At 42.0% G+C, this 12,925-nt stretch overlaps 1 protein-coding gene across 1 annotated transcript in view; it reads left to right on the top strand.

Moving 5' to 3' along the window:
* Nucleotides 1–12,925, top strand: part of PRKCI (protein kinase C iota) — a 1,721,954-nt gene that overhangs the window by 767,602 nt on the left and 941,427 nt on the right. The window contains exon 8 of the mRNA XM_044070065.1: nucleotides 1,806–1,864. Within this exon, the coding sequence (XP_043926000.1) occupies nucleotides 1,806–1,864 (59 nt within the window). The remainder of the gene's footprint in view (nucleotides 1–1,805; nucleotides 1,865–12,925) is intronic.

The following is a 12,925-nucleotide window of genomic DNA, read 5'->3' as shown; positions in this document are numbered from 1 at the left end:
TTTCTGCTACATGCATCATGGGAAACCGGTACCTGCTAACATTAGGTCCCATTCCACCAGGGCTACAGCTACATCAGCAGCCTTTCTCAGGGGAGTGCCAACCAAGGATATTCTGGAAGCTGCAACTTGGAGTTCATTGCACACCTTCTCCAAACACCATCACTTACCTCTATATTCTAAGACTAGAGCTGGTTTTGCCACTGCAGTTCTGCAGGGCCTACTAGCTTCTTCTAACCCTGTTTAACGCCACCACCCATCCTTAGCTTTGGGATTCAACCCAAGTGTGATGACTGCAGCAGGGTAACACGATGAACATAGTACAGTTTTGTACCTACCATAAATGTAGATGTTTGAGTGTTCACCCTGCTGCAGTCCAGGTTACCCTCCCTCCATCCCCTCTGAACTAGCTGAACTTATCTATACCACTCTAGCCTATACAACCTGTGTGGTGTATTTGCTTGTGCCTGAAGGTATTGTTTTATTTTTATATATATATAGCCTACCTATTGGGGGCACCGGACATCTGCGGCAAGAAAAACTGAAGAAAATGGCGTCGGATGCCTCTTATATACCCCTGGCACACTGACGTCAGGGAAGAAGCGACAGCAACCGACGCCGGACCAAGACTTTGGAACTCGGGCCGACTGCGGGACTGCCTGACGGCAGGATAACCCAAGTGTGATGACTGCAGCAGGATTAACATCTACATTTATGGTAGGTACAAAACTGTACTTTCCTGCTTATGCAGTAAGTGTAACATTTTGTATACTGCTGGCCAAACCCCAAACCCTACTTCCTATTGTCTTGCTGCATTTTTTAATTGCAGTGTTGTCTGTGTACTCACCATCATCCATTGTGATGCTTCAGTCCACATTGTCCATATTGCTTGGCTTACATCTGTCCCCTGCCCCTGTTAAATTTCCCTTCCCTTAGTTTTGAAGAAAATGCTTTGCTCACTTTAATGTTGTGATGATTGACTGTGAACCCCCCCCCCCAACCCTAGATATAGCTCTGCAACCGGTAGCAACTTGATATTTGCTTCTGTTTGCAGACTTATTTGTATTCTTAGGTTTTTAGTGATGCAATCAGTTTCTATTCTCCCTACAGTTTATCCATAGCAACATTGTGGTTGCCATTGTCATTACTACCTACTAAGATTTGTTTCTCCTGAGAACCCTGTTGGCAGTGCTCTGATAAACTTTGTTAGTGCTAGCCAGATTTCAACAACAAATGTAAGCATACCTCTTATAGCATTCCTGAGAAAAGTAATTGTGGATTTTCAGGATAAAGGAGCTGCAGATTTCTGAATATATTATATATATATATATATATATCTAAAATGAAGTGCTGGAGAAAGAAAGTGAAGCAATAATAGTCTGACTAGAACAGCCTAAATGCTTCAGAAAGAAAGTAAATAAATATTAAATGCTTTTTTGGAAGGTTAACATGGACTGAAATTACCTCAATTTTCAGAGACTGAGCAGTTTTCAAAAATGAAGATTCAGACCTCTCTCTTTGGTATTAAAATGATTTTTATTTCTTTCTGGCTTTGTAGTCAGTATAAAGTATACGCATACATTCTATTTTTAAGTTGTCAGTAGCCTTGCATATTAACTAAGAGATGTGGGTTTTTTGTTCTAAAAATAGCCATTGCAAACTACATTGATATAGCTTAATGTTTCACAGACTAGTATATATTTGGCATAATTTAGAAAAACACATTCTACAAAATTCTAAGTAATTTGATGATCTTATTGTAGATTTTCATTGTATGCAATTTTTACATCTTTGTTTTTTTTTTCCAGTGATTCCATATAAATCTTCAAGTCATGAAAGTGTGGACCATGTTGGTGAAGAAAAAGAGGTGCATTTTATTTCTTCACTTTGAAAATGTGGACAGCTTTTCACTGCTGTTCCAAACTTCAGTCCAGATGTTGATTTTTTTTCCAAGAAGGTTGTAATATCAGTATTTTAGCAGGCAGTCTGCAGTTGTAGCAGTGTGTCCCACTTTGGAGGTTTTATAGGAAAAATCACAATGCTAGAGAGGGTAAAGAAATGCTAGAAAATTAAGGTTATAGGATTGTGATGGGTGCTAAAGGTATGAAATGCAAGGAGAACTTGTAGATATGTACCTTTGAACTGTCCAGATTGTCACAGAATGTCCAGATTTTTGCCTCATATTTTTGGTCTTTTCCACATAAAAATTTGTGATATTTGTGGCAAATCATTGATGACTGAAGTCAGTAAATGATGCCATACATTTGAGTTTCAGACTTCAAATCCTTCAGAAAATCCATACTAATGTTATTCTGTTAACTCTTCAATTTTATAAGAGCAATGTTTAAACTCTGTCCCTGATTTTAGGGCTTCGTCCACTCATTTTTTGGCTTTGTGCAATTTTTTTGTGATTAGAGCTTGAGAGAGATGATTTGGAAAATGTGACAAGACTACATTACAAAGGAAGAATATGAACGGGATCAGCAGATCAAGGGGGCACCACTTACTGTATATATGTGTGTATGTATGTATATATATGTATATATATATATATATATATATATATATATATATATATATATATATATATATATATATATATATATATATATATATAGAGAGAGGGAGAAAGAGGCAGAGAGACGGTTGTTGATAGCTGGGACCACTAACTGGAATGAGTAGTGGAAGTAAACGCAGTTGAGGCTTTCATATCAGCTGTGCTGAGATGCAAGGGGGGTAACTGCAGCAGTTAGGAGGCTGCATTAACTCTTATCCCAATGTGGTGTCTAGTTGATAAAATGTTGATGTTAAGTTTGGAAACTAAATTGTTTACTGCCAGCACAATATTACGTTTGAAAACTAAGTTTACTGCCAGCATAATACTACATTTGAAAACCATACGCTTGATCGATGGCAAAATCTGCATTCGGGATATCCACTTTTTGGCCCAGGTAAATCTTTTCTGTGATCTTCCGTACAAGGGATATCAGGCTTGTCAGCCTTGTAGTTGCCCATTTCTTTAGATATTCTTTTGAAGAAGCAAATAGTGACAGTCATCCTCCAACTCTTCTGCACCACTCCTTTTGCAGGAGAATGGTTAGCTATTCGTCATTTTGATCATTATTGCAGTAATTAGAAAATTTGTGAGAAATAGTTGGCGGAAGTCTGTCCCTAGCGTGATCTTTTCAGCAATGTGATGTTTTTACAACTCATGGACAAACATTAATTCTCAGTCACTTTTTAGAAGGGAGCCCAGCAATAAGAGTAAACACTGCTTCCATTTACTTAGTTTTTTTGTGCAATTAATCTTTCATCTTGTTTTGCTTCATTAGTTTCTTGGTATATTTTAGTCACTTTGATCATGGTAGTAGTAAGTGTAAATTTTTCAGTATTGTTATTAATACTTTTGACTAGTGAACTGCGGTGGTGGTGCTGCGGTAGCATTGTCGCCTCACAGTAAGATGTCCTGTTCGATTCTCAGCTAAAGCGTCTTCTGTGTGGAGACATGCATGAATGGGCGTACCTTTGTTGAAGGTTGTGCGTCAGGGCTGGCAACTCAGCACGTAAAAATCTACTGCCAATCATTAGCGGACCGGAGTTCCGCTGTGGCCACCCCTAACCGGGAAAAGCCGAAAGACACAACAACTAGTGCTAATGATTTCCTAAGAGACACACAGAGATAGTTGAAAGTAATTTTTCTTGTGGCATCAAGTTTCTCCGTTTAGTAGAAATTCAGCTGTTCAGATAAGTGCTACCATGGTACTAAGTTTAATTAAAAATGGTCAAGAGTACAAGAAATGTGTACTTTTTTAGCCCTCTTCAAAAGGAACCTTGACGATTGGATGGGAGTTAGGAAATTCACCCCAGGGATCTCGTCAGTCGCCTTGCTAAACAGGGGTCCAGGGAAGTAAATGTTGTGGGAAGAAATATCCAGGGAATTGTTATGGCTAGGCTTGCATAGGCCCTAGGGCCGATAGGCTAGTACCAACCTATGAACCTATAAGAATCTGAGTTCTCTTACACTTGCTTCTTCTGTAGTTTATCCTAGTCAGAAAGTTAAATCAAAATAAAAATATTTCAGATTCTGTAAAGGCTATTGGATTAACCGAGGCGCTAGAGAAAATCAACTGTTCGTTCGGAATAAAATTACTTTTTTGGTCAATGTAAACATTTTGGTCATCTATTTTTGCATCTATTTAGAGGTGTTGTGATTCCTAGAATTTGTTGTGGGACTTTCTCATTCTACACTTGTGGTTTTATGATATTTCAGACATAGTTGGTCTTCCTTTCATGATGATAGGATTTAAAAAAAAAAAAAGAGTAGGGTGCAGACATTAATGACTTATGGATTCACTCTCTACCACAGATAGGTGACTGTGGTTGCATTGATTTCCTAAATGTTTCAGCGGCACAGCAGGAGATGTTAACAGCACAGGGGCGGATTGGAGTTAATCCAATGTGATTGCCAAAGATGGTAGACACTGGAGTCTTCCAAATTGAAAAAAGGTCTCCCACACTATATATCAGATGTGTATCATCAGATCACTGCTACAACAGCCTTAAGCTATACGAGATACCCTGTCAACGATTGTACCCAACCGACCATGGTTCCTTCCATTCTCCCTAGCCAGTAGTAAGTGAGTCTGTTGTAAAACCAGTGACTACCATTCAAAATACTTCAGAACCTTTTTATTGCTGAAAAGTGTGCTCTTGTGCAGGCTTTGGAAGATCGAAAGTTAGCCAGAACTTCTTAGCTGAGTAGGTAAGTCCTCTGTTGGAGATTACCTTCCATTTTCATATATAAGCCAAGCTAGAGTTTTCATTGTGTGATAACTTCCTGTAATGGAGGCCCATGGGATATATGCATGTGACCCCTTAAGGACGTCATGTTTCAGCTACATGGCTTTTGAATGTCCATGACTTTTTTTTACTGTAAGTCTTTGTGGTTATGTTCAAGCCAGTAAAGGCTTTTCTCTCCAAAAAGTTGAACTTTTGTTCCTTCACAAGCTCTTCTTTCAGAAAGAAGAACAAGCATACTCTGCAAGGTTCACGCAAACAGTATTTCAAAAAGTAGTGGCAAGGGTGGGTTGAAGAAGAAAGGAAGACCCTCCCAGAACCAGAGAAAACCTAAAAAGAAGTCAGACTGTCTAAATGACCTTTCTGGATTTTCCACCATCCCACCTGGCAACCCCATGAATCTGTCCCAAAGTTTAGGTCTTCATTTTCTTTGTGAAATCAGATAACTTTAGACAGTTGGGTTTTGAGAATCCATCTAAAATGTTACATCTGGCAGTGGGACTCCATTCCTTAATTTCAAAGTATTTTTCCACATTTTTCCTGTCAAATTCTCCTGTCCCACCTGTTCTATATCAGATGCTGTCTTGGGGGTGGTAGAATCTGTTCTTTCAGCCCGAGCAGGGAAAGAATTGTGTTCAAGAATCTTTCTGGTGTCAAAGAAAAATTCTCTAAACCTGTCATTGACCTTTTCTTTGTAAACAGTCACATCATAGTTCCAAAGTTCAAAATGCTTTCTCTGCAGCTCTCATTACCCTTCATTTATTCTTCCAGTATTCTAGTAACTTTACCAGTCAGCAACAGTTTCATGTACTTTTTGAGTTTCTCAGTGGCTGGTTTACATTTTCAGTTTGCTGTATTGCCCTTTGGGTTACCTACAACTCTGTGTTTACAAAGCATTTGTCCTCCTGTTACAGCCTGTTGGAGGTTACAGAGCATTTAAAAATTTCCTTGTTTAGACAATTGCCTGATTTTTGCAGATGCTTTCACAGCTTGCCAAGAATCTGTGACTTTGGTATGAAATGTATTTTCTCAGCTTGGGATTTCAAGTGAACACAGTGAAATGTTAATTCCTTTTCTCAAGTTAATGTACTTTGATGTCTTTCTAGATACAATAAAATGAAGGACTATAGGTGACATTTTCAAACCAGACAATGGCTTTCAGTATATTAGGATCAATGGCCTCAACTGTTCACATGATTCTCTTGGCCAGGATTTACAAGAGAAGGACTCAGATATTTGTGATGTCAGACGGGTCCACATTAGTGGATGCTGAACCTGAAATGGCCCATCTGTAGGGAGCTCTTCAAGTAAATCTGTTTGCCGCCATTCAAAACAGACGGTCAAAGAAATTCTGCTGCAGGACCCCATGCAAGAAGGCCTGGAAAACAAATACATTTCATTCCTATGGACAGGAATGTTTTTGTATGTTTTTCCACCCTTTCCTCTGTTAACCAAAATTTCTTATCAAGATTCTGGCAACCCCCCCCCCCCCTTTGACCCAGGCAACAGTGGTTCCCCCTTTTGAAATTGGCCAAGGGCATTTGCTGGTAACCATTTGAAATATCTGGACCCGCTAGAGAGAGTCCAGGAATATGGAGACTGAATGGCTGAAAGAGTGGACTTGCATATACTAAGTCCGAAATGCCAATTCTCAGAATATTTAATTTTCTGAGAGGTATGACGGTCCTGGAGTCAGTATATATAAGCTCAGGGGTTGCGCTTCTTTTTTTGCAAAAAGAAGTTTAAAGGAGAAGAGCAATTTTCAAGATTCACTTTTCTCCTGTGTTTTCGGTCTTTTTCCAGCTTGTTGACATTTCAGTAGGGAATCGCAATTGCCTTAAGCTTCCTCACAGAATGGGCTCGCTCTCACAGGACAGGAGGATTTTGATGTACCCCACTGTTCAGTCATTCATTTGACTGCCTGAATGATAGAATTTTAATATTTAATAACCTTTTTCTGGGGGCATGCATTAGATGTTAAAAGAGACAAAGAAACCTGCTATTTGAAAAATCATATGTCTGTATGTGAAAATAATTTTCTATCTTGTGCCATTCCAAGAACCAGGGTCCTTTCAAGTCTTGGACTCCTGTAATTCTTCAGTATTTGTGTGAGTTGTTATCCTCTGGCCTTTCTTATACTTCTTTCAAGATTCATCTATCAGCCATTTCTGTGCATCTGCATCAGGATCCCCCCTTTTTACTTTACCGCTGATGAAACGGTATTTGAAAGGGGTTACATAATCATCCACCTAGAGCAAAGGTAGTACCCACGTAGGATCTTCATGCAAGTATCTGATTTTATCATTTTCATTCTTCCTCAGCATATGGTTTCAGATTCAATCCTCCGATCCAGCTTGAGTGCATATTCCAGACTTCAGATCCAGCTCTCGAGCTCCAGCTCTTGAGCTCCTTCTACCCATAATGCCCTATTCCATCCCCAATGCCTCAGATCTCGTTTGCTGTCATTGTGAATAGATGTAGGTTCTGCTCTCGAGTTTCCGAAGTGATCATTTGGGAGTTTTGAAAAGTGTTTTCTTTCCTATTAGATATTTCTCTTTATATTAAAATGTTTCCTCCTCCTTGGTTTTTTAACAGGTTGCTAGGATATTTTAAGCCATTTCCTTTTCCTGTCTGTACTATTTGATATAGTATCTCTCTGTACCATTGATGGTATTTTCTTTAAGTTGTACCGTTTTTATATTTAATAGGGTCTGTCTTAGACTACCATTGTTGGTAGTTAAAACTTCCTATTCTCTTCTTTCTTTAAAAAAACTTTTTTGAATTAATAATCTTGTGTGTTAACCATGTTAGATAAACAGACTGGTTTTAAAAAAATGCACTTCTTGTGGGCACAAAATCCCTAATTCGGATGCCCACAAGGAGTACATGCTGGACATTTGTACACTGCATGTCAAATTTGTTCTTTAATCCAAGGGCCTTAGTGGATAGGCGTTACAAGGTTATTCTAAAAGGTTTGCTACCAGCTACGTATTCTGGGGCTCAAACCCCCGCAAAACATAGTAAGTCAGCTCCGTTGGAACACAAGAAGCATTGTACCCTGAAGTCCCCAAGGTCTTCGTCTGCTCCAGCAAAAATAAGAAACGTTTCGGATCTGACATCGTCACATCCGATGATCGATCCTCCTCTGATCTGAAGGCTTTGACTCCTGTTGTGCTTACATTATCCCCTTCAGCAACACCTTTGGATCCTAAGTCATCGGCTCCGAAGCTGAGTATGTGTCACAGGAGTCTTACTCCACAATCTCATATTTAGCCTATATCGGCCACTCTACCTGCTCAGCTGTTTCAAACTCCTAGGAAATACTGCAGGCTCCATCCAGAATTTCTTCTAGGTCCTCCAGAAGTTTGTTGGAAGCAGATGTGGATAGGACGATGCCAGAATTTCTCAGAGCTCAGATCCAGATGGGGTCTTACAAGCTATGTCCCCTGTTGGATCCGGAAGTATGCCTACAATATCTTTGACCATTCTATCTTCTCCAATCCATTCTGTGTTTTCAGACTCCCAAGATCAGAGATCCCCAAGAGGACCAGTGTCTGATCTGAAGAAAGCTGCTGCTTCGACTCTGACTATATCCTTGTTAAGAACGGGTCCTGGAGCTGAGGGGATAGATTTGGCTCCGATTTTGTCAGATCCAGCTCTTCCCCTCGGAGCCTTGACCCTGGACAGTTCGGCTCTGGCTCCACCCTCGAGGCGCAGATCCAAAGGCAATCGAGACCTTCCTTTGTCGGTAGTTTCAGCTCCAAGTGGGTGGGTCGAAGCTTCTCTTGGTCTGTCTGCTATCGGGATGATGGAAAAGGCTTTTTCTCTCTCTACCACTTTTCAGATCCTGCCCCTTTCGTGTCATTAGTTCTGAGCTCTGGGTTGATCAGACCTACCTCCCCCTCTCTTTTAACACCTCACCTGAACATACCACAGAGGAGGTGCACCAGAAGAGAACGTGCAAGAGGAGACACATTGACTCTCCGATGGAGTTACTCACTGAAGATAGTGATTTTGATGAAGGGTCTCCCAGATCACCACTGGATGGACATCTCTTTTGGAGACATTTTAGAAATACTAAAACATAAAGGTGGCCGGTCTTCTCAAAATTCCTCTCTGGAAGAGTCCGTGTTTTTGGAGGTTTTTGGTTCTGGCTCATCTGTGTCTTGGGTTATCCCCCCTGCCCCCCGGCCAGTGGATGAACTTATTGACTTGGTTTCTTCCCAGACTTGGAATGAACCAGATACTGTCGAACCAATCCCTAAAAGACCCTATAAATATTTAGACCCGCAACAAGACAGACCCCACTGGAGCAAAGGATGCTGTGGTGGTGATGGCGGCCACCAAGAAAGAAATAGCTGAACAGAGCTCTTCTGTTCACCTGTGAAACAAGGAGTCTTAGAGCTTTGGCTAGATTTAGAAAGAGAGTCTTTGCCTTGTTAACCTTTGCCCTGAAGTCACTAAACTATCCGGCACACTGAGTCCATGTCTGCAGAGGATTTCAAATGAATATCTTCACAGCTGGCCACTGTTCTATCCATGTCAAAGGTTTTGATAAGGCTGATCTTTCACACAGCTGAAGGTACCTCATGAGCTGCTGGATCAGGCATTGCCCTTGGGAGACATGCCTGGATGCAGCTATGGGACTTTGCGGAGCCCTTTAAGACGTCCTTTATCAATGCTACTTCTTTGTTTGGGCCATCAGTAAAAGAGATACTTACCTGCAGCAAAAAAGATGAAACTACTGTCTGCTGTGGGAATCAAGTTATCTGCCCTTCAACAAACTTTTTCCAGAAATCAGGGAAGTGGTAAGAAAATTTGGTTCTGAAAATCTCAATGACCTTTCCAAAACCTGCCAGGGGATAATTCTTTCAGAGGCAGAGGAGGAAAGTCTAATGAAAGACTACACCCCAGAGGTAGAGGAGGTCTGCAAAATCAGGGCTTCTTTTCCAGACTGGCCTTTTCACTGTTCCTGAAGTGCTGCCCGACTGTTCATCTTTGGAGGCAGTCAAGGGACAATTGTCCATGCACCCAGATGCCTGGGCATATATAACGCAAGATTTATGGGTGCTGAGCATAATATCCAGAAGTTATTGCATACCATTTTCCTTCTTCCTTCCTCCAAAAGAAACTTCCCAGTGTTCCACCCAGTCGAAGGGAAGCAGCAGTACAAGAAATCTAAAAGCTGCTTAAAAAAAAAAGTCATCCAAGAGATCCCCACCAGACCAAGTAGGATTCATAACTTACTCGCTCTTCTTTTTAGTACCCAAGAAAACAGGAGATCTCAGACCAATTTTGGATTTAAGCAGTTTGAATCAGTATGTGAAAAAGTCAAAGTTCTGAATGGTCAGTACAGTCCATCCTACCTTTTCTTCACATGATTGGATGTGCTTGATACATCTTCAGGCATACTATCACAGCAAAATAAACAGACGATCCCAAAGACACCTACACTTTTGGCTGGGAGCCAGTCATTACTAATTCAGAGCCTTGCCCTTTGGACTCACCACAGCTTCCAGGGTGTTTACCAAATGTATGGTAGTGGTGGCAACTCACTTGAGACTAAAAGGATTCAGAGTGTTTCCACATTTAGACGACTAGCTCCTCACTGCCACCTCCAAGCATCTCCTTCTACATGCCAGGGACTATTTGCTCCAGATTTGCAAGTCACATTGGGTATTACAGTAAACTATGACAAATCAAACTTAACCCCAGTCCAGAGCCTGGAGTTCATTGGTCCACTCGGAGTACGACAACACAGGTAACATCTCTACCTCTTCATTGCATTTCCAGTATCAGAAGTCAAGTTCAACAGCGTCTTTCCCATCCATCTCCTTTAGCAAGATCAGTGCTTCAGGTACTGTGTTCCATGGCAGTAGCCATTGTATTATTTCCTCTGGCATGCTTTCTTATGTGAGATGTTCATCGTGCTATGCTGCTGCAGTCATCACACTTGGGTTATCCTGCCGTCAGGCGGTCCCTGCAGTCGGCCTGAATTCCAAAGCCTTGGTCTGGCATCAGTTGTCGTTGCTTCTTCCCTGACGTCAGTGCGGCAGGGGTATTAAAGAGGCAGCCGACACCATTTTCTTCAGTCTTTCTTGCCGCGCGGTGCCCGAAGCAGAAGCAGTTCGCAAGTGCCGGTCGGCCAGCTCCTGAGATTTTCGAACAGAATTTCAGCCGAAGTCTTCTATAAAGCTAAGTACCCCGCTGGGGAAACTTTTCTTGCCTCAGACCGATGTCAGACAAAGTTAATAACTGTATTTCTTGTGGGAAGCAAGTACCTCATAAGGATCTCCATTCTTATTGTATTCCTTGCCTAGGCCCAGACCACAACGTTTCTGGTTGTTGGTTTTGCGCTAGATTCAATAAACGCACTATTAAGCGTCGGGCTGATACCGCCCGACATTATTTTGGCAGAAAATTCAACTACATCCATGTCGTCGGAACCTCCGACAGCCGCTATTTTTAAAAAACGCAAGGACAAGGACAGGCAGCCTAGGCCTAGACCAGATTCCGAGGTCTCGGTTAGGCCTGCCACCAGATCTTTGATATTCAATGAGGCGCCTACGCAGCCCCTGACTGCCGCAGACTTAGAAGATGCGACTAGCTCTCAGACAGAATCTACTGGGCCACTGGAGCCGGATCCTCCTCAACTCGCGGACGCCAGCCCTGGCGGCGATCCGGAGACTATGGACAGGCCTTCGGTTTCAGAAGGCGTCTTTAAACCGACGACTCTCTCTGTTAAGTCATACGCTAGGCTTCCAAAGATTAAGAAACTGGGTCTACAGACTCCCACACAGGCCCCTATGCCTAAAAAGCAAATGCTCAAAATGGCTGAAGACCTGATTACCCTGATCAGAGGTTCCCAACCCCCTCCTGACTAAAGGCCTAGACTGGAGGAAGATTTACCTCCTCCTGATCAGGAAACCATTTCCTCAGCAGACTCTGAGGAACAGGATGACCCCTTCCCTCTCTAGGAAGACTCAAATGCTGAGGAATCAATTCCCTTTGTTTCCCCCCCTGAAGACTTCTCTTTTGGGGAAACCCTGCACACCATTAGAGAGCATTTCCACTGGGAAGGGCAAGATTACTCTGACTCCAAGAAAAGATTCCGTGAGTTTCTTCTTCTACCTCAGCATAGACCCTTAGCCATTCCTCCTGTTTTAGACATTCTGGATGATGTCTACACTGAATCCAGTCTAAATCCATATTCCTTACCTCCAGATCCACCTAAACCAGACAGATACTACCAAGTCCTTGACTCTCACAAGTTTTTATATGAAAGCTCTGCTGCAGACCCAGAAACCATTTCCCAGGGTCCCAAAGGGGTTAAGGCCTCCACTGCTAAAAATCCACTACCTGCGGAAAGAGATTCCAGGGCATTAGAAAGATGGGGGGAATAAAGTGTATACCTCCGCCACTTTGGCCATGAGGGCATTAAACTGCCAATTCCACATGATTAAATACCAGCAGTACTTGCTTACTCAGTTAAAACAGAAAATGATCCCTCAGACAGATCAACTAGATTTCTAAGGGATGCAGGATTTGTTGCATGCAGCAGAACAAGTGGGAAAACATACCTTGCAGTATGGTTTTGATTCTTTGGAGGTCTCATGTAGAGCAGCGGTCACAGGGTCTGTAATACGTAGACATGCTTGGCTAAAAGAGCAGGCCCTACCAGAGCATGTCAAAGCAAAGTTACTGGATGCTCCACTGCAAAAGGATGCATTATTTGGTGTCGAAGTAGAGGAAGTTTTAAAGAAAATGGAAGAAAAGGCAAAATCTATGCAAACAGTTAAAGATTTTTTACAGGTGCAACCGCCTCGCTTCAGCAGAAACTGGCCATCAAAAAACTGGTCCTTTCCTGCTTCAGACAGACCCCAAAGGGGCAGATACAGACGGTCTAGGGACAGAGGCCAGGCACAAGGTACCTTCAGGCCTAGACAATGGCAAACAACAACTCAAAGAGGGGGAGACGACAGATCTCAACCTTTCAGAAAACAAACTCACTGACTTTCCTCTGTGCCTGCCAAGCAAATTAGCCCAGGCAGCACCTCTAGGAGGAAAACTGGCTCTTTTTTCCCAAAATTGGCACATTATAACAAAGGACAAATGGGTTCTGGACATTATT

Source organism: Protopterus annectens, chromosome 4.part1 (assembly GCF_019279795.1).
Source record: "Protopterus annectens isolate FY-2018-M chromosome 4.part1, PAN1.0, whole genome shotgun sequence".
NCBI classification, from domain to species: domain Eukaryota; kingdom Metazoa; phylum Chordata; order Ceratodontiformes; family Protopteridae; genus Protopterus; species Protopterus annectens.
Note: the sequence above shows the minus strand (reverse complement) of the source record. Positions and strands in the feature narration are given on the sequence as shown.